The sequence below is a fragment of the Plectropomus leopardus genome, chromosome 15 (assembly GCF_026936395.1).
Source record: "Plectropomus leopardus strain MGB_pleo_1.0 chromosome 15, ASM2693639v1, whole genome shotgun sequence".
Classification (NCBI taxonomy): domain Eukaryota; kingdom Metazoa; phylum Chordata; class Actinopteri; order Perciformes; family Serranidae; genus Plectropomus; species Plectropomus leopardus.
Genome location: NC_142190.1, coordinates 30,311,728 through 30,335,178, shown reverse-complemented (window position 1 = coordinate 30,335,178; position 23,451 = coordinate 30,311,728). Strand labels below are relative to the sequence as shown.

At 38.9% G+C, this 23,451-nt stretch overlaps 1 protein-coding gene across 36 annotated transcripts in view; it reads right to left on the bottom strand.

Annotated features, from left to right (window-relative positions):
• dlg2 (discs, large homolog 2 (Drosophila)) overlaps positions 1-23,451 on the bottom strand; it is a 259,394-nt gene that overhangs the window by 160,065 nt on the left and 75,878 nt on the right. For 2 of the 36 annotated variants that reach the window (XM_088088593.1, XM_088088595.1), the window contains exon 1: positions 12,323-12,571. The exons of 32 other annotated variants lie outside the window; for them this stretch is intronic. In XM_088088593.1, coding sequence (XP_087944719.1) covers positions 12,323-12,352 — 30 coding nt within the window. In that variant the 5' untranslated portion in view covers positions 12,353-12,571. Of the gene's footprint in view, positions 1-12,322; positions 12,572-23,056; positions 23,337-23,451 lie in introns of those variants that run through there. 2 more of the 36 variants (XM_088088590.1, XM_088088589.1) reach the window with 2 other exon arrangements.

Genomic DNA, 23,451 nt, shown 5'->3' with positions numbered 1-23,451 from the left:
ACTGTCACCGTGAAGGTTTCTAATATGCTGTGGCTGTGGGGCCGGCCGGGCTGTGTGCAGAGTGTCACCGCTCACGTGTGTGTGGTGTTGTCATGCTCCGCTGAGAGGATCCCTTCTCTTTGATGTTCACTACAGACCCAACCAGCAGAATCAAGATGAGATGAAAATGTGGGCTGGCATGGCCGAGGGCAGATTCCGGGCCTCTGTGCAGATTTAGTGTGGAATCTCCTAGCGGTTGTGTGCACTGACCTCTTTCTGTGGCTTTATATACCTACAGTTAGACCACCTCCCCCCCGACACCCCCAACATTGTCTGCTCCAGTCCTAATTCCTACAGACAGTTGGAGGGAGAGCTGAGCTATGGGAAAAACAGAGAGCACCTGCCCTCTGTTTTTCTAGCTCTTACAGTCAAATGTACACATTTCTGTTGGCATGAAGTGGGATTTTTTTAGCTTCAGTGTGTCAGAGTTTTTTTCGATGAGTGATGGCTTTTGTACCCACATGCTGTCTGGGTGTTTTTCCATTCACTGTTAAATATACCTCACTGTTATTTATGGGATGATATGGAATAACTCATAGTCCTAAACAGACTGTTGTCATGATGTTTGGGATGTTGTAGTTCTGTAGCTCATGTCTGTTCATCCTCAATTTTCTAACGTTACTTTTTTTTCCACACTGCCTGTCCCACTGATTAATGTTGGCAAATTCATTTTTAAACTTTATTTTAAATCATTTTAATGAAACTTTTTATCTTTGCACCCTCTGTCTGCACTTTTTCTATATTTAATGTTGATTTTTTTAAAAAAAAAAATGTAAATCAAGTAGTTATTAATATTACCATTCATATCTTGTGTCTTCACTTTTCATTCTGTCCTTTCATGTGTTTTATAGTTTATTGCTCTGTAAAGTACTTTAAATTGCCCGGTTCATGAAAAGCTGCCTTGCCTGTGAGGCTTTATGCCAGTTAGCTAAAGAACTTGAGGAAAAAAGATGATGATTTGGGTTAAATTGAAAACAGAACAGAACAGAAAAATAAAGGCTAGCTTATCCGACATGCTGTTTGTGTTGGTGGAATCAATTTAAGTAAACTTTACTGCATTTAAATAGTTGCAGTTATTGACATTAATTATTTGTCATTTATATCGTTTATGGTCAAAAGCATGAAAGGAGGAGGTGAAATGACTGTTAATATTCATATGACATTGTCTCATATTGACTGCAGAGCCCTGAATTCAATCAAATCAGAATGGTATTGTGACAGACTGAAATCACAATGTATGGTGACGAAAAAGTGATTTATATTTATATCCCTAGTAGCTAATAGTTAGTGTTAAGCTGCATTAATGTGCTGTCAGGAGTTCACAGTTTCCGAGGTGCGAAGTCATTCATCCAACGTTGTGTTTATGTGCTTATAGGTCATAAAATGGGAACAACGTGGAAGCTACAATGACAGTGGGTTGCATTTTAATGCTACGAGCATTTAAACAAGAGGTTGATAGCTGTTTCCAGTATATTTATATTTTTTATGTATTATTTTATTTATTTTATATACATTTAATATATCATATATCTTTATATTTAATCTAGGTCTCTCTGCATGGACAGCAGTTAACATTAATACCATGTTACACTAAACAAGTAATCAAAAATTGCTATTTAGTATGTGAATTAATAAAAAGTTTCGTACCATTGACCAAACATTGACTTTTGCCCGCCATGTTTATGTATTTATGGCACCAAATTGGCAACTCATGTTATAAAATAAAGTTGTTATTAATGTTAATATACTCGCCTGGCATGCTTTATAGTTCAAAGTTTGCTTGCTTGCTACAGCTAATAGATGCAGATAATAAAATATGCAACTACTAAAAGTAAATGGTAGCAACTGAGAGCAAAATAATGCAATATATAATTTTTTATCGGAAATTGCTGACACTGTTTCTATGTTTTCCTCCATTTCTGCTGCCCTGAAATGTCACACAAACATCACAACTCCGGTATCATCAGAATTTTCCAATTTTCTACTCCTAGTTATGACTTTGGTTAATATGATATTTTATATTTTAATATGATATATTTCCGAGGAGCACGTCAAGGCGGAATTAATTGTCCACAGTCAACAATAGCAATTTTTATGGGCTTGCCAGAACAAACAGACAGGACAGCTAAGTGTATCCTTAAGCATATGAATGCAGAGGCAAACTATATGCATAAAACATAGCAATATAACATCCCTGAGAATTTAGAGTTAGAATCTGAATGACTTCAGTGTAAGTTGTGTAATTAAGGAAACAAAATCATCAAACATTGATATTCTGATACATCTAAATCATTATAACAGTGAAACTTCATCCCTGACACGGTAGGAGAAAACTCTGTGGCCACAACTGCTCATCTTAAAGTACTATTAAAAGCAAACAGGAGAAAGAGGAAAATGAGAAGGAGTGTAGGGCTTACACTCAACTGCCACTAAGCTAAATGAAGGGTGACAGTACAGGGATGCAGAAATACTACAGTAGCTGTTAATATGCCCTCATTAAGCCTCAGTAAGCATTAATACAGCTTCAAGGGTCACACACGGAAAAACAAAACTGTTAGCGCTGTCTTTTAGAAAAAAAATAATAGTTTTCTCACATATCAGTTTATAGAAGAACACAACCAATAGTGTAATTCTTTTCCCAGAGATATCACACACAATAATACAGAGAGCACCACAGGATAATACTCAGAAGCCACTGACAAAAAAGGTCTATCTACTTCTACTCAAAATGAGCAGCTGTCAACATCACCGTGTTCCTCTGAAGCAAAGAGAGCGGTCTGCAACCTACCTTGCATCCAAACATCAACGACAAAGTGTTGTTGGTGCATGCAACTTTGCAGTGGCACAGCAAAGGGGTGCACTCTGGGCTTTTGACTATAGGAGACATCCTGTTCAAAAAAAAAATCACACCAGCTGGACGCACGCTGCTCTGGCACAGAGCTGCAAGGCAGGAAGACGGAAAGCTACAGTCGCACCAAACCAGAGAGCTAGAAAGAGGGTTCACGCTTTGTGACAGCGAGGTTTTACATACGGGCTTTAGCTCGCTCACACACACAAACACACACTGTCCCCACCATACACTTCTCTTCCCTCCCTCTCTCTTTCTCTCCCTCACTGTGTTCTTCAATGCCCACTTTCTCCATCTCTCCCTTGATCATCCTTTCCATCCTCCTCCTCCTTTGAATCATATTTCTATGGAGGAATTTAACTCATCACTGCAGTAATCAGCCAGATTACTGCTCCCAAACTGGTGCATTTAGAAAAAAATCTTCACTGCTTTTGTTTTATATTTAGTTTGTAACTGCTGTGTGCATGTAGCAGCAGGTCAACCGGGCACTCTCTCACAGTCTTGACGTTGAAGGCGCCCCCAGCTGGCAAAGGTTTGGCCCTACACTTTAAAACCTCCATCAGCTATTCTTGTCTAAATGTGGCCTTAATGCATCACTTTCTCTCACGTTCATAGAATAGCAAAAGTTTCTGAGGGTAGGTCAAGAGCAACTGTGACAGGTTTTGATCATTTCAAAGGCAACTCAGGGAACACATCCCTTGGAATGAATTTTAAATTTCATCCTGAGAGAAATGGATGGGAAATTCTTTGTCCAATTATGAAGAGGCACTGGAAACCAAATGTACCTACCTCACTGACTGTTGACCGCTGTACATGAACAACCAGTCCTGTAGGGACTCAGAAGTTACTCCGTGCTTATTTTGGATCTTTGTTTGGTCTGATGGGTTGTCTAGCCCTAAACTCATAATGGCTTTTTTTTTGTTTTCTGTAGTATGCCAAAGTCAATAGGAACGCTTTATTGACTTCTCGGCATGCAGGAAAGCAGCAAGTGCAGGAGGGTCTACAGCTGGAGACTTGCACATCCTGCGAGTGGGTCAGGGAGTTTAAGGACAAGCCGCAGGACAAGCAGTTCTTCCAGCAAGCTGTTTAAAATGTGCTGTTTCTGAGGGAATTATTCAAATGGAGAAAAACATTGTTGGACAGGGTGATATGTAATCACAAACTATACTGTGTTTTTTCCTCAGCTCTGTTTTTGAGCCTCACTGTATGAGAGTGAGTGTAGTACCAGCTAATTGTGCTTGAGTTAACATGCTTTATACAGTTAGTTCCAACCAAGTCATGTAATTGGACAAGAGGCTTTCAGTGAGTCCTGATATAGAGTTCTATCACTAGAACTTTAAACTGTTTATGTATCGCTCTGCTTTAGTGTAGCTGTTAATTACATCAACTATTACTTACATTAATGGTTAGTGGAATAAACCCTGCTTTGCAAAGATGAACGCATTTTCACAGTTAACATTTGAGTTAAATTATCAATGGTCATCAAAGAGGATGAAGAAAAATGTATTTCAGCATGACTTGCACATGGCTAACCATTAGTGGTCAGCGTGCAGGAGAGCTGCAGAGGATGAGATTATTTAAAGTCTGACGAGTCATGCTGGTGGGAGGACTACAGCATCCGACCCAGCTGCAGTAGCTGCAGCATCGGGCTCTCTCCAAACACCTTGGCACTAACTGTGTGAACTCTGCTTCCTGATTCACCAGTATAACACTACAGTATCCAGTTCAGTATTGTTTACAGTGAACCACTAGATGGAACTGTAACACTGAGGATATTACACTGTTTAAAAGTGGAACAGAGAGCACTCTTAACTAATAACTCAATGACACCTCAATAAACAATCACTGAGATCAATGTGGATCAAATGACCACGTGAAACCTACGAGAATTCACTAAACTGAAGGAGAAATTATCCAAAAGTACAAGAAAATTGAAAAATCAAAAATAAGCAAAAACAAGAAAATAACATAAATAAATGATTATTTAAAGAAAGGAAATTACCTGAAAAAGTGCTTGAACAATAATGATAACAATAATTCTGTAAAATAAAATAAAATATATAATCATGATAATTTTGACATTTCCCCCAGCTTTTTTTTTTTTAGGCTTTTACCTTTATTGTGATAGGACAGTACAAGTCTGAAAGAGAGAGAGAGAGAGAGGGGACGACATGCAGCAAAAGACCCAGGCCAGAATCAAACCCACAGCTGCTACGGCAGGGACTTAGTCTCCATACATGAGGCGCCAGCTCTACCAACTGAGCTACTGGGCACCCCCATTTTCCCCAGCTTTAAAAAAAACAAATAATTTTCCAAATGTATTCATTTTTGGCAATTTGCGATGCACTTCTTGCCAAGTTGCTCATTGACTGATCCGCATGTTTTCAAACAAAGCAAACTAATTTGCTCAGGGTTCAGAAGTTTAAATACTTGTGAAAGCATTTGAATGCAGCACAAGAAAAGTGATGTTGATGCAGGTTTCAAAGGGTTAACCAGGGTTCCTGAGATAAGCGAGTCCACAGCACATTTCATGAAGAACAACAAAATCTGTGAGACAAGTATGCACGTGTGCACATACAAAATGCAAGCCACACACTCCAATGTGCAAACTGGCATTTGACACTAACTCCTAAACTGAAGCATTGTTTCTACAACCAGGCATTCACATGTGTGTGTGTGGGGGGAACGTTCTGACTGCAGGCAATGACAGGTCACCCAGATCTTGGGTGACATTGCAAGATGGTAAAACCCAAAGGAATCAGCAACCGGGCCCTTCCTCAAGAGAACATCTCCTCTCACAGTGACAAAACCAGAGCAAATTTTATTCTCCATCCTCGAGACTGTCAACTCAAATGAAAGCTTGTCTATGTGCACTCTCAGGAAGAAGGATCCTCCTCTGCTGCTCTTCCTGAGGTTTCCTCCATTTTTCCAGTTCTCGGGTTTTCTGAGAGATTTTTTACAAATGCAGTGGCTGACATATGCTGCACAGAATGCAAAGCCCCTTGAGGCAAATGTGTGATTTGTGATGTTGGGCTTTATAAAAAGCATTGACTTGACTTGACTGATGAGTGTAACTCTGTGGCTTTTAGTTGAAGGTAAGCATTTTAATCAGCAGCTCTTCATGTGTTTGCTGCTGAGGTGGTTTGCAGGTTATCTTAGCTACAGTTTATCTCAAGCAACGTGAGATCAGCTCTGTGCCCAGACAACTAGGCCCAAAGCCAGCCATCAGATGTCTACACCCCAGATCCATATATTTATTTTGATTCATTACCATTTCAAATACTATGCACTAATGTCTTTTCAATCACTTTTTACATTTTTATACTGAAAGTAATGAATTGAATTTCCAGATGAAACCTCCACCACCACAGAGCCTGTGACTCAGAGAAAAATAGCATGTGGAATCCAAACTGCAGACTGAACCCACTCTGTGGCTGATGGATGATGTTTACACACAGCACTTCCCCCACACGGGGTTAATGATCCAATTACAAATATGTCTATTCAAGAGGAATATAAACACCATCTCTCAAGTGGCTGTGGATACGCATCAACAGAAGGCAGCCATGTTCTGTTACATGATGATGAAATGAATTCTGGCCTATGTGCATTACATCACAGGGACTCAAGGTACCACACATGACACTAGTGTGTCAGGAATCCTGAGTGCAGTTTCTAATTTTACGGTATTACAGAGCATGTTAGGGTTTATTACTGTGTTGTTATGGTTGAAAGCATAAAGGGATGACAGCAGGCATACCAATAATACTGCTGTAGCAAGGTTTCACCTATAGACTGAGACGAGCTTTTCCATAAAGGTTGAATATATAACCCTCAGCTGTGCATCTCCTTGCAAGGGGAACTCATTAAGCAGGTTAAAAAGGCCAAACTCTTGGGTGTAACAATTGATGAAAAACTTTCATGGACAACTCAAGTTAATAATATAATTGCAAAAATGAGCAGAGGCATTTCTATCATCAGAAAAAAATGCTTATGCTTATTTTCTAACAGATAATACAATAAAACAAGTCATACAGTCTTTGGTCTTATCCCACCTAGATTACTGTCCAGCTGTTTGGTCTAATTCTTTGAAAAAAGACCTTGATAAGATCCAGCTCACACAGAACAGAGCAGCTCGACTGGCTCTGCACCGCTCAATGAGGCACAGTGTTGAAGAGATGCATGCAAGACTGTCATGGTTAAAGGTAGATGAGAGACTCACATGCAGCCTCGTCCAGTTTGTAAGAAACATATATATCTATAGAAAACCATCATACCCAGCTAACATGCACAAATAACAGACATAGTTATGCCACAAGACAAGCTTTCTTTGGGCACTTCACCTTACCACTGCCAAAATCCAAGAGAACTGTCATGTACAGGGCAATGTTCAACTGGAATTAACTACCTCTGTACTTGATCCAGATCACCAATAAGATAAGTTTTAAGCAAACTATTTCAAACTGTCTATGTACTCATACACAATGAATTATTTAGCTCCTTGTTTGTTGTGATTATAATACTCATCTAAGTTTTTATTACTAATGTATAATTGATTGATCTTGTATGTTTTGTCTTGTTTGTGTGGACCCCGGGAAGAATAGTTGTTGCTACGGTAACAACTAATGGGGATCCAATGTAAATAAATAAATGTAAATAAATAAACTCTCTCTCTGGCTAAGCTTAAAGGAAAGCAAAGCACTTAAATATGTTGTTATCAGTGGTGGACAAAATATTTAGATCCTTTACTTAAGTAAAAGTACTAATACCACCTTGTGTTACAAGTTAAAGTCCTAAACTAGAACTAAAAGTAAGTACGTATAATCAGGAAAATGTATTTATGCAGAAAAAAGTTTAAAAAAAAAAAACATGCCAGAACCTTAATATAGTAATAAAAAAGAAATACTCACAATTATTAGAATTGAAAAATTGAAAAAAACCCTCACACCCAGTCTTATAATTAAGAAAAACACCCAAAAGCCATCCAAATTATTTTAAAAAACAGCTAAAAAAAAACTCTAAATTATCAAAAAACAAACAAACAAAAAAAAAATGTTCAAAAAATAGAAAAAGACACATCAAATATAATCACCTCTAATTGCTGACTGAAAAGCTTTTTTATAAAATAGCAATGGGTCACTAAATTACTCCCATGTTTGGTGCCTAAAAAGGTTGCTGAAAACCAGCAACAGGTTGTAATCTAACATCCACGATTGCCAAACAAGCTGGTGAAAAAAGAGTAGAGAAAACCCCCCTGACTGATGACTAAAACACTGATTGTAAAAGAGCACCGGGTCACTAAGAGGCTGCTGGAAACACAGCAATGTCTCTCTAAATCACGCCCGCTTTTGTTGTTTATTGGTCTCAAACAGTGGTCTGCAGCTTGGCAGGAGTCTCGCTTTAGTGTCAAGTCATCCACCATCCTCATCTTATGTACTACGTTCATTTTGAAACAATATAATGCTGGGCTGCTGCAGGAAGGGAAAACAGCCTCTGTGTTAGTGAGGAAAGCCAATGATATCCAAAATGCTGCACAGATGCAGGTAATTTGAAATGAAGCTTACTGTGGACTGAGTTCTTTTTTTTGCCTGCTCAGAGTTGGTAAAGTGTTGCAGTGTGCTGCTGTCAGTCTGCCAACACTAGTCTCTGGATGAAGACGCACAGAGTATTCACAAAGCACTTCACCTTCATCCTGCAAAGCTAAAAATGGACTTTTTAAAATCCAAAACATCCCAAATGCTCATCTTCTTCAATTTGATTCTTCATTATGTTAACTCGGTGATAGACAAAGACAGCCTAAATGCTGGAGGAATGGTTTCTTTCTGCTTTCTTCCAGCTGAGAACTGCATTACCTTTCTCTTTCCCCACATTTTTACTTCTAACATTCCCTCACATCCAGTCCAGAAAACCAGGGGGGCTTCCCCCTCTGAACAATACCTGCTTTCTGACAAGACAAAGGACGAGCCAGAGAGGGAGGGAGGGAAGACAGAGAGAGACAGTATGAATGGGCTGGAGGCCACTTCATTGGCTCACACAGAGAGAGGCCGTGGAACAATAACAAGCGAAGTCAACATGCTTTTCTAATAATTATCACAAACAGCTTCCTCGCACAAAGTAGACAGCTCAAACTGGCTTGTAAAAACATAAAATTATTCTGATTTGTCGAGATGACAACGGTAGCTTTTAACAGTAGTTTTCTTATATAACTAACAGGAGCACTTCTTGTCATAAAAACAGTACAGATACAGTAAAAATTAGATAAACATTACAAACACCCAGTAGATGACGAAGTGTGAAGTGCCAAAACAACAACAAAAATGACTCCTGTTGTTCAACTACAAAGTGACTCAAGCCACCGAACAAGGAGAAAGGCAGCAGAATAAAACACACACCTGTCCCCCAACACACAACATTCAAACCCTCATCTGAGTAACAGCTCGTGAGACAGCGGCTGCCACAGGCTTCAATGGAGGATTCCTGATCACAAACGTGGTGTTTTGTGACGACAGGAACTGATATTTTATGCACGGAGAACAATCCGCCCAAAGAACAAAACAGCAGCACGCCACTCGCCAACATCACACGCTGAAGAGGGATTGCCTCTCCGGGGCTCAAAGAATCCTTTTTTTCAGGAAGGATTCTATAATTGCTGTACACCGACTGTTTTATGATGCTGTGCCTCACATGTATAATAAATTAATTCCACAACCACAGCTTAAACATAAGCAAAGATGAACACTAAACTATGACTTAAAATGTTATGCAAAAATGAACACTTATTGAGCCAAGTTCATTACAAAATTCACCAGGTCCTAAATTAATATTAGGTATAATTCTTGTAGAAAAATGATAACTCTACTAAGGATAATACTCTTAACAGTAATACATAAAATAAAATAAAATAAAATAAAATAAAATAAAATAAAATAAAATAAAATAAAATAAAAAAAAATAAAATAAAATAAAATGAAATAATAATAAACAGTGGTCCCTGTTTGCCACACATTTCTTTTTTTTTTTTAACCTTGCTTATGCTTTGTTTTCATATCTTAGTTTTAGTTGTTAATTTCTCTTTCTGTCTTGTTTTTTCTTTTTGTTTTTAATTTGGTTTATTGATATTATTATTACTGTTTTGTCAAACTTTTATATTTTTTGTGCTCTTTATCTGAGACTGTAAACAGAAAGGTGGGGGGCATTTGCCGAGTTAGCAAGTGTTTTATAGGAAGTGGTATTACCATAAATGGTTACTTAGTAGTGGACATGAAAAGACCAAAAATACAACAAATGTGAACTTATTGTGAGCATCTCTGTGTTATATGTTATATGTGTTTGTGTCGTCTTTATGTTGAAAGAATAAAAAGTTTTTTAAAAAGATTTTAATTACAACTTATCTTAGCTGCTCTGGACATTATTTCTTTCAGATTTCTCTGTGCACAGAGTAACTGCAGTAAGGGAACAGCTTACATAAAATCTAAGCTGTAACAAACTAATATTTTCCTTTTAATCTGAGGCGTATACCTGCCATACAGATCCACATGTAGTTGAAGTTATGTTTAGTTTTACTACATTTATTTGTTATGACATATGTCCAGAAAACTATATTATAAAAAAGATCTGCTTTATGACAAGTTCAGCTTCAGATACTTTCCATGTGCAGTCCCTGGACAGGCAGACAACACTAAATCTGTCGTTATTAAAGTAGTTTCATGTGTCTACTGAAACTGAAGCCATTACCTTTAGCAGGAGTCAGCAACATTTACTGTCAGAAGAGACGTTTTGACTGGAGGAAAAAAAATGTCTTAGAGCTGCAGACCATATTTGAGCCTTACAATGAAGATAACACAACCTATGAAGTCTAAATTAGCCGATCACTATTAGTAATAGGTCTAAATAAGCATTCATTGATGTGTTTTACCACCAGGTGACCACTGAGCAGCAGGCAATGTATGATTATTTGGTACTTAAAAAGAATAGTTATGATTTTTTGAATGTTGTATAAGGTACTTATCCACAGTCAGTGTATAAGTACAGTAGATGTCAGCTGGGACGCTCCAAGTTTGGAGAAGCAAACCAAAGATGCTTGCACTTATGTACTGCAATGGATGGTGTTCAGCAGCAAAACTTATTTTAAAAATCAATATTGCTTTTAAAGGACGATATATTGAGAATATTTTCATCACTTTCCCTTTCTGTCAGACAGCCCTTTTCTTTTGGCACTACATTTTCTCAACAACAGAACTTCCATAATCCTAAGAATATCTCTCTGTCTGTCTATTCAGTTTGTCTCTGTAAACAATCTTCTGTATACTCTATTTTGTAAAGTTATCCTCCCGCAACAAAATACCAGGCCAACCAATCGGGAGCAGCCCCACTGGAAGTGAGCTCATGGATGTCACAGCTGTCAATCATGGCAGAAAATCCCCTTTTTGTACAACTGAATAACTCATTAAAACCAAACTTATCATAAAAACAAACATCAGGGTGATGAGACCTATGAAACCATCTTTGGGAAAAATGTATTTAATGTGTACTTCTAGTTTTTAGTTTGGCCTATGTCCATTCACTAACATGAAGGGACGGGCTTTGTGACCTGTGCTACATTTAGACACCAGGGGGCGATCGAGATTGAAATGTTGTGGGAACTGTAACGTTGTCCATACTTAGATACAGTCTATAAATAAGAGAAGAGACTGAGCTCTAGTGGTGCGTGCTGTACACTACATACAATGAGTTTAATGGAGAGAAGAGCACCTGTATTCATTATGATAATATAAAACATACCTTCAGGATTTCTAAACACCCTGGTAAATGGTAATACCATCCAAGTCTAATCCATAACTGAAGTTTTTGATTCACAACAGTGCAAAATGCAGGAAAACTAACAACAATCCACTGTAATAAGATGCAACCATCACTTGTTTGGTAGTTTTACATCATAAATGACTTAAGCAATTATTGGATTATGACAAATTAGTTTTCTGTCAATCAGCTAAGCCATGAATTGGCTAAGCCCCTCGTTCTGACGCTGGCTGTTTTGTGATGTGTTCAGTGGCTGCACTGTCACAAATAAAGCAGAGCGTAGCACACAGAAGGGCCTACAGTAGCTCGCCCCTGAGATTTACATATATGAATGATTCAGAGGCTGAGCTCTGTAAGCCTGTATGGTTGAACTTCACTGTGGTAAGACGTCAGTGAGAGTGAGAGCAGGAAACTACAGCAGAGAGAGAGGCTGGTGAGGTTCAGAAGAAAAACAGACTTTGCTGCAGTTTTCTGCTACTGAGTTCAAGCTCCTTACCACCCCAGACTGCAGGGAGAGTTGGCACACACAGACACACACTGCACACATGCCTATGCACATATTCACATACAGCAGGTTTCTCTCTCTCACCCACATATCACTTGTTAATACTAAACTGTGACCAAGTCTTTCCTTACCTCCACGCTCTTTTCCTTCTCCTCCTGCATGCCTGTGTATGACTGTATGTGTGTGTGTGTGTGTGTGCATGTGTATGTATGTGTGTGTGTGTGTGTGTGTGTGTGGTTGTGTGGAGATTCAACCTGCTCCTGCTATCTCCCTAGCTGGGAAGTGCTCTCTTCAAACTACTGCCTGCTCTCTGGCAGCACTCAGACTGGCTGCTCATTGTGCCGGTCTGTGTGTGTGTGTGTGTGTGTCCGTGTGCCTGTGTCTGTGTGTATGTGTGTGTGTGAGCGTTGTCAGTGTTGTGGGACAGCAATGAATTGCTTCCCCATCGCTGCATCGGTAACTGCGGCAAACAAGTTCCCTCCCACACCCCGCCCCGCTGTGGGGGAGTTGAGCCAAGCGGGAACCACAGGCTGGACAGACTCTGCTGCAGCACGGAGGTTTAACGATGTGACACACACACACACACAACACCACACCACAAAAAAGTTTGACGACAAAGAAAAAGACAAGAATGTGATAGTTTAAATCTGTGGCTGAGAGCGTAAGTCATGATATTCTGTGGGAGGAAAGCTTGCATAGATAGTGCTTTTAAAAGAAAGCACAGGAGTATATTGGCTAAGGCACATCTTGTACAAAGTGTGTATTGTCTATTTAATGCTACCAGTCTTACAAAAAAGAAGCAAACTCACACTGCACTCACAATGTGCTGGTAGTTGGATGACAAAGGTGTCAATTGTAACTCTGCTAGAATGATAAACTCGACCAACAGTACCAGGAGTATACATGAATCCCATCTGCTGCACTTTCAGGTGAAACTTGCAATATAAATTTATTTTCTTAACTTTTTCCTTTTTGTGCAGTGAAATAAAAAAAATGTGACTGTATATGAAAACAATCAAAGGTGATATTTTTCCATTGCAAAAATCAGTATAAACTATGTGGGTCCTTAATGTATTGCCATTTTTAAGTCCCATATAGAGAACCCCAAGTATTGAGTGTGAAAACTCGGAAATGAGTTAGAATTTCAGCACCTCCAGTTTCCTCGTCTCAAAGTCAATGGGTTTCTTGAATGGTTTTTGGTTAGAAGCCTGAAATAAGGTGTGAGGTTACAAGCTAAAGAGAGTTTTATGTTTTGTTCTATGAAATAAAATACATCAATAAATACCCAGGTGGTTGCTAAAAAGTAACTAAATGAGACTGAAACTTCCAACAAAATTAAAAATAAGCTTCAAAAATCCTAAAAGTGTTTCTCATTTGTGAAGATTATCTTGCTGAACATAACATGTAAGTATCATAAATGTTTGTTTTCCACAGAGCTTATATTCTGCCATATTACAAAATCCAATAGAAAAATCCCTCAGGCTTTTTGATGAGGAAACAATGGGGAAGCTAACTTCTGCACCATCCAAAAGAAAAATGTCATCCCTCAGACACTTAATTCCTGCCCACAACTTCAGAAATTGAAATTATCTAATTTATTATTATTAATTATTATAATTAATAAGTATATGAAAATTAAAGCTGGGGTGGGCAGTTTAATTTTGGCTCTATTTGGTAAATCCTATAATAACCTTTACGCATATCATAATGGAAGATAGACTTCAAAAGGAGAGTCTAAGACTGCTAATAATTTAGCCTTCTGCTAACCAGAGTCTTTAAACGATGAAGTCTATATACAGTATATACGTTTGTATAGCCATGTTAGCAAGAAGGTTCAATCACAGTGTGTCCTGTGCCTCACTCCCCCTGCTAAAGACCACCTCACTAGGAGGTCTGTAGTGTAGCTGTGGCAACACAAATCCATGGAGCACAAACTCCAGCTCTTGCAGACTGGACACGCCCCGACTCCTCTCCCTATAAGCTACTATGGCAGACCTGACCTGACCTGCTGCTGGCAACCAGCCCACTATGACACCTTGTGTTAGTGTTTGTGCTGGGCAAATTTGAGCCGCTGCAGCCGCTGACCACCCGCTCGCCTTCGAGTAAGAGCAACGGGGTGTGAGGCGGACAGGCTGTGGGGTGGCTAGCTGACTTATTATTGTGTCAATTGTGGTTTACTAAACAGAGTAAGTAGGGTGAGGATGGGCTAATAAATGCGCTGTGTGCAACTCTACATTGAAATACGATTAAATTAACCAATGTATTTGGAAAACTGGGTTACTGTATGAAGCATGTGCATATGCTTGCGGTTATCTGGCAGGAGGGGCGAGGTTAGTGAGGGGAGGGCTGCAAGAGGAGGGTTTATTTTTAAATTCAGCCTTTTATTGCCTGTCTTTTTCAGATTTCTGCCTAGACTAACCTTGAATTTATTGTAAAAAACAAACAACATTTAAAAGGTGCCACAAAACTAAATAACTAAAATAGTGTAAAGCCATCAGAACTGTAACACCACCATGGAACACAACATTTTTGGGAATTCTTTCAACATAAAATGACTGGTTACTGTCAACTATATTCAAACAGAATTTGACCATTTCATCCCAGCTGAAGCCAGAAGGTTTACCCGTCATTCTCGGCTTTATGGCACATTACCTACGCAGAGATTAGAAACCACAAACTGCAGCTAACATTGACTGTAATTTCCACTGTTGCTAAAGATATTTCACACTGGATGAAAGCACAGAAACTGCCAAAGCTTCACAGCACCACACATATACCCTGCATCCCAATCAGAAAGCGGAACACTATCACTTTAACAAAAACTTTGAACTTATAAAGTGATGGATTTTATAATACTTAGTATTAGGACACTAAGCACCCATACTTCCCACATTCACACATAAATAATAGCCAAATAACAAATAAATGCAGATATTATAAACAATGTATGCATTTTGTCAGTGCTACATTTACTTCAGTCAAAGTAAATTTCTTTACAAACTTCCCCCAACACTGGATTTAAATAATCTCAAACTACAATGGATTTGATACATTTGTACACAAAACCGTCAACCTCTGTTGCACCAGTGCTTTGTGGGAAATGAAGTTTAGTTTAGTTTAATTTACAGCCCTGTACAATCCTTCACATAGTGTGTTAAGAAATTACCAATGTCTACCACTGAAAAAATTGTATTGTGGCACCAAAAGGTGCAGTAAAAAAGTCTGGGTGCACCTAATTTATATAGTGGTGCACCAAAATGAAAAAATCTACTGAATGATTTCAAATAGTTTTGGGTTAAACATTATGCAACATACCTTGCGAGTTTTGTAATAAGTTGTACAAATAATTTCTGATTTAAAGTCTTACTGGTGTAATGTCACACCCATTTTTTGCATTTTCTGGCACCCCAAGCGGTTCATCTGAATGAAACTTTTAGGGTTTGTTTCAGGTACTTTTGCAGAAATGTCCTTCTAGCTTCATGATGATTGGCCCAGTGGTTGTGGTCTTTTTATATGTTGAGCCTCAACCTTTTAAAGTTCATTGGTCAATATCTTCAAAACGCAGTAAGATATGAACAGGCTTTGGATAACTTCTGATAAGTTTGGTCTCTTAAAGATCAACAAAAAATACAAATGGTGCAAATCAGACCTGGGGTTAAGGAGAAGATGTCAAAAATGTGTTTTTCCAAAAGATCTAGGTTGACTTTAGTACTTCCTGAGGCAGCTATTTAGAATGTTAAAAGATAGATGTCTGTACCAAGTTTGGTGTAATTCGGACTTACTGAGGAGGAGTTATGGTCCTATAGCTCCCCATCTGGCTGATTGGGGTCATATTTGCATACAACTTCCAAGCTTTGGTTAAACATTTTATGTGTTTACACTGTGAAAAATAACAATCTAATATGGTTAATGGCTTTCATTAAATACAATGAAATGTGAAAATGTACATAAAAAAGCAGTTACCCCTAAAAAAAATACGAAGAGAAGACATGAAAATGGCAGCAGGAAAAGTTTCTTTCGCAGCATTATATATAGGTGTGAACAGATTCAGATTCAGCCTATCAATAGCTAAAGTGGTATTAAGGGTTATTCCATTGTTCCAACTGGTGCAAAAACTTTAAAAATAGCTTGTTAAAACTTGTGTGAAAACTTACAAAGCAGAGTCGCCTCTTTTTGTAGCATCTATGATATTGTGTGCTGGTATGATCTCTGGCATCTCTCTCAAATTTATTTTTATATGATACACAATGATACTTTCAGCCAGAATATGTTTAAAAAACAGAACTGCTCTTAAAATATTTACCCCGAACCAGACTTCAAAGAGTGTCTGCCCTGAGCTACAGTAAGGATTTTTACTTCACTTCAAACAATGCTTCCACCTCTGGGAACGTCTGCAGCACACTTTTAAAGTACTTCGACACAGTTCAGCAGAAAAGGAGCTTCAACAATCAGAGTCTATGTGCTGTGGCTGAAACAAACTCATTATTTATCTCAACTCTCACATCCCCATTGATGTTATCGCTTAGCATGAATTACATCTATGCCACTAATTTCTAAATAGATTCAATTTGTGGCCATGGTTTGCTTCCTCTCCAGTGCTACATAGTTTCAGGTATTCAAGACAGCAAACTTTTTCCTGAGTGGTTTTGTTTGTTTATTTTCTAGTTGTTCCTAAATCCTAAAGACGAAATGAAAAAAAAAAAGACTCATGCTGCCATACTTATGTCATACAGTATTTATGAGACGGATCAGAGAACCCCTGCCTGCTTTTTACGTTCACACGTATTATAGGAAGACTAATTCCACCTAAAGATTACTGTGATGTAAACTATGACGCTCTATATTGCTGCTTAGGCGTCCCTTGACGAGGGTATTTGCATCAGTGTGCTGACTCTGAGCCCTGCAGCCTGGCCATAGAGGAGCAGAAATACATTCACCACTGATCCTTCCAACTGTGCAGCAATCCCTCAACACTTAACATCTCCACAAAGTAAATATTACACTCTTTGGTCTTTCTGACAAGTGCTAAGTTACTGTTTGAAGTATACTCAAAAAACCCCCCAAAAAACCCATGACTACTATCATCAGAGTAACAGGCTGGCCTCACAAACTGACATACATTTAGCAGTTTATCTGTGAGAATAACTGGAAATGCATCACGAATTTAATCTCATGTAACACATGCTCAAAAATAAGGACTTCCGAATTGTCTGGGGCAAGTGAAATGCGGCATCAGGTTAGTAACCCTAGCAACTCACTTATCCAATAAGGCAAGTAAAATAACATTATTAATGAGCCCTGCACAGTGAACAGAATGGGGTAAATCAAGTACAAAAATGAATATCTGTATCCTAAAAAGCATTACAAATTTATACGGGATTGAGCAGAAATCTTCAGCATCAATCAATTATTGATCACAGAGATCGCACATGGAGGGACAGTTTCGAAAGTGAAGAGGGAAGCAGGGAGGAGGAATTGGGAACATTGCTGAGTCTAGCCCCTCTGCTGTGGAGGGAGGGAGGCAAACAACAAAGACAAAGGAATGGAGAATGAAGAACTTGTTCAGCCTGATGAGTCATCAGCCATCATTGCGGCATTAAACCAAATAATGTTCAAGGTTCTACACTCAAACTTGTATTTGTCAGGTTCTGTTGGGCTGCCAGGGACATAACCATTGTGTGTCTGCACACTACAATCAAACTGCCAAACAAACCAGATAACCAATAATTCATCACTTTGTTTCCCTTTAAACCACATGGAAATGTCACTGCTGTCACTCTACAGGTCCATTTACCTCAGCGGCAATAACTCCCACCTTATTTTAATCATAGAGACATGCAAGGTCCTCTTCCTCAACAACATTTTCTTATCTGTCTTATCCAACAACCCCAGCTAGCAGGGAACCTTCCCACAATATTTGGAAAAGGTTCTTTGAATCTAATGTTCAAAAAGTCTTTTAAGGATGTCTATTATTCCAGATAATGTTTCCATAAAGTCAAATGCTGATCAAGACGCAATGTTTTAACTGCAACATTCTGGGAATGTTTTGGTGATGTCGAGGGGTGACGGACCATAGAATGTTTTTTTTTTTTTTTTTTATAAAACACTTCCACAATGTTACATTAAAACAAAGGAGTAAAAAGCAACAGACAGAAAATGTTTTTAGGATGTTATTAAGGCTTGAGATTAAACAAACAAAAAAAAAGAAGCATTCCTGTAGTGTGGAAAAAACGTTACCTTAACATTAAGAGTACTATTCTGTGAACTAAAAGAAAAGTTGATGCTGAAAACATCACTAAAACACTGCATTTTACCATTCTCAGACATTTTTAGAACCTAAAACTGCCGGCTGGGATGCAGTTTTGGTTCTTCTTTTAGCACCGGAAGTAAAAGAATCTAATGAACTTTTTAATATTATTCCCATCTCTGCTGATATCTGAGGAGAGCTCCAGAAGGGTCCTAACCTGCTGGGAGCTGCCAGCAGCTGGCATCCAAATAGAACCAAACCAAGGGAGAACAGATGATTTGGGGGGCTTGTTTACAATGAGCTTATTAAAAAATATTGTTTTGACAGAAACTGAATAATTGCAATGCTGCCTCTGCTACAATTTCTGCAGTCACAAACCACTCGTCACTTTTACAGTGCCTACAGGATATCTGCAACGCCAAGGCTGATTATCCCTTTTCCAAGCCAAATGGTGGATTTCCAAACACTGGGGAACATGAAAAATAATTTTCCCACTTTTATGTTAGCAGAAGGTGTAGCTGACAGGAGAATAAAACAGTGGTGGAGAAGATTTCATGTTGTCTATAAAGAGGTGCAACTCAGGCCTTGTTTATTCCTTGTATTAACATGCATCTTGGGTGATTCAATCATTAGCTGGCAGCGCTAAATACAAGTGGGGGGTTTTGGCTTTAAAATAATATTATGATATTTCAGGGCATTTTTTGCAATACCAACATTCTTGATGATATGAGAAAAACACTCGGAAAAACACCAGGAATATATTTTTTGTTAATTTCAAGAACAGATAACTGCAACAAAATGAGTAGTTGTATATGTCAACATGATCAGTTCTTTAGTGTCCAGATAAAACTTAAATTGTATAACAGAATAAAATCAGCCACAAACTATACATCATTCTAGCTGCCAAATACAAAATATCACCTTGAATCTAAAAATAACATGAATATATAGTAAATTAACAAGTGATTGCTTTCTCTTTTGGAAAACTCCTAAATGACTGAGTTGTTATCTCCATCTGGACTTGTGCACTCTGCCAACTCTCCTCTGCTCTTCATATTGTAACTTGTCACTCAGTACTGCAGATCAGATCCCCCCGCACTCACACACACACACACACAGACCTGCATTTATTTTGACAGGCAGTTATGTTACAGTGACTCTCCCGCATACACATTTATATTGGTTTTTTCTGTGGAGCCGTGAACGTCACGTAGGTTATAGCAAGAGTGTCTGATGAAACCGATTCCTGCGTACACACGATGGGAGACAGAGTAAGAGAGAGAGGGAGACGCTGTGCTGCTCGGAGCTGCTCACAGTTTACTCTGAGCAGTAAATCCCAAAAAAGAGTCTTAAAAGTCCGGGGCTGTTCATACAACATCCAGGATGCCCAGGCCAAATGACGTCACTGATTCCACACTGCTGAAGTGGCTCTTGGCTGGTAGCAATTTCACTTTCATCCATGCTTGTTGATGCCATACACGTTCTCATTATGTCAACAAGTTGCCATTATCATGATATGAATTTTTCTTATCACATTAAAAATGGCATTGGTATTATTGTGGAAGATGTGATATGGTGCAGCAAGGTCCACGTGTCTCTGCTAACTGCTTGTTTGCGGATCACCAAACCCATGTTATTACCAGGTGTTAACACTTTCTAACATCAGGGCTTTTAGTATGTAAGATGTGGCAATATAAAATGTATTATAAAACATGTGATTGTATGAGCTGACATGGACAACAAATTCAAATGACCCATTATTTTCCTTTATTGATACATTCATTTTTTAAGTAATGTCAGTTCTTGCTGTTAACTTATAGCCCACTGTGCTAAGGGTGAATTGGTAATTATTACATATTACTAGAGATTCAAGCTATGAACTCATTCTGACATTTTTACTTTTTTATTTTCTATTTTGCAATTCTTGATGTCTCAACTCCCGATTGTCACACTATCACACTTGTCTTGGAGTCAGGAGTCAATTTCTTGGAATTTGTAATTATTTTGAGAGACAAACTATGAACTGATTTTGACATCAATTTTGCTTAAATGGTCATTTCCCTGAGGGCATACAGAAACATACTATATACAGTGACATTTTAGGAAATTTGACTGTGGCTACAATATTTCAATATATATTCTAAAACATTTTATACATTATATTTTTTATTTTATTTTCTATTTTGCAACTCTCAGTGTCTCAACTCCTCAGTGTGACACTTTTCTTCCAGGAGCTGCTGAGAGTCAGCGTGGGAAGCTTTTAGTCCCACTCTGATGTGGGAGTAGTGCCGTCCTGCATTAACTTTCAGCTTCAACTTCAGGAGATTCAGGAGTGATTCCAAGATGCTTGACAAAAACTCCCACAATATACAAAGACTGGTATGCTATATATTGGTATATGACTCTATTTGTGTACACACAGTTGGGAAAGGTGGGGCATTTTCAGATTCTCTTCACCATAACGATATGTATTCATGTTGTCATGTCAGTCTGAGCATGGTCTCAATTTCCATTCTATTTCCAGGAGCCTTGTTCACTTGAAATTCGTTACTAAGGAGATAAATGCAATCAAATCATGTGTGAATTCACTTTCTTTAAAGGTTATTTATACTTAACATATATGAAAACATATATTGCAGCAGCGCAGTGGGTAGCTCCAAAGTTAGCTGAAATTTTGGCAATTCCACATTTCCTTGACCTCTCACCTCAAGATATCTGAATAAAAATAGGTTCTGTGGATACCTCCCCCTTACAGACATGCTTACTTTACGCTAGGCCAATGCAGTTGTGGAAAAAAAACATGCAGTATTTTGCATACAACATAGATGTCTCGGAAAAGTCTTGAAACTACTACCACCTAAAGGCTGAGCACACACATGCAGCTAATCAGACTGATGTCAGCCGGCAACTGCATTGCAGCAGAGGAAAAGCACTATTTTTGAGTGTGAATCACCACGTACCTGTGTATGAAATTAATTCAAAGAACTTGAACTACAGAACTTGCTAAATGGGGGGCAACTGACTGCAGACCAGTCAGCACAATGGAAGACTTGGGTCTGACACCTGGGCCACGCTCCATGAGCAGCGTATGATGGCAACCTTGGCATCTCCAAACAGAAACTAGAAAGGTTGAGTAAAACAGATATATTTGTATTTCATCCTGCCTGTCACAGATACAGACATTGAAACTGTAGCAGAGATTCCATTTTTCAAGATCTGCCGGAGCTGAGCAACACCAGCTCACGCCAGCAGTATGGCTGCTCTAACCTGTTACCACACGCCCCAAAATAAAAACACAACAGGTTCTGTAACGCATACGCACTGCTGATGCAGACAGTGTGGCCCGGACGTAAGTGAGGTCCTCAGCTTGGTATGCTGTGACTGTCATGGGGAACGATAGTTTAACAAATACAGGACCTGTATGAATCAAAGAAGGCAACTAAACTGGAACTACTGAAAAGTGCAAATGCTGTCATTAGATTCCCAATCAAGACAATCTGGTAGAGTTGCTTTACCATGTCAATATGGACTTTGTAATGCAAAATAATGGACTTGTAACCATAATAAAAAATGTGATTAATCGTAATTAACTTTTGAAATTCTGGAGTTCATCATGACTTAAAAAATTAATCGTTCCACAGCCCTAAATATAAACTGTGATTGTTCATTCACTCCAAGTGCCATTAGGCTCTGAAAAGCAAAGCCAGAACTGGCTTTACTTGTCATTATCGTATTTCGACATATTTTCTTATTGTAACATGCAGATGTTTTCATCGAGAATCTAAATCAGAATATCATTTGCACAACTGATGTCTATTTATTCAGTTCTTATCAACTAACTCCTGCTTAATCAGTGCACACACAGCCAGAGGATCAAAATCAGATTAATTAGGATGGTGTCTTGAGGGCTGGATAAGCAGCAATATGAGTCATGCTGGTACTGATATGAAACACACCACAACTGTGAATACATATCACATGCTGCGTACAAGTATACACCCTGATGTCATGTATTTCTGTCCACTCGTAACACTCTGATGCAAGAGTCTTTCTTCTGTGACAGAAACTGTGCAGCCCTTCCATGGAATGATGTGATGCACTGGCTGTTGTTCGGCTTGCAGCTAATTCCATTGAGCTTTCGCCGTAGTGAGTGATCAAAGCTTACACTGAGTCTACTTAGCAGGTTGCACTAACTTCCTTATCAGCCAAGGTCGAAGGTGGAGGGGACTACAGGGCACGTATCGGACACATGGGTTCAAAGCGTTGTAACTTGAATGAAAATGATTGAACAGCATTATCGCATCAGCACTGTTAATAAGACCAACAGTTTGGAGAGAAGAAAGATCACATAAACTCTGCTGTTAGGGCATTGTACTCACACAGTACAGACTTATATAACAAGAGAGCTAGTAAACACACATGCAGAAGGAAAAACAAATAGATAAAACATCACCTGTGCCACAAGTTTTCCCGCACTCTGGCTTCACATGGAATCACATGCCTCCCCATACCACTTCCCCCTTCATACAAACACGCACACGCACACACACACACACAAACACACACACACACACACACACACACACACACACACAGACTCCTGGAAGCCCCTCCTTACCTGCATGTCTGATCTCAGACCACAGTAGCATGCAATGAACATGGCAATGTTGTAGTAACATGAATGGAGCCGGGGGGATAGCTGCTAAATCTTCTTCAAGGATTACAAAGCAAAAGCAAAGAAAAGAAGCAGCGGGATCAGATGAGATGAAGCTGGTAGCATCCCTGAGTGAGAGAAATACTCCTCTGATTGTGCCACACTGAAGGTGGCAAAACCACTTCTTCAGTGGTGGGGAAATTTAAAGCACCAATAAAAAGCAGCTTTCACTTGATGCAAAGCTCCATCGCGGCTCACAGGCAAAGCAGGCGGGACCGAACTGTCAAGGGGGGGGGGTGAAAATGTGTGCCTCACGGAAAGAAGAAGAAAAGCAAACGGAGAAAAAAGTCTCCTGGCTG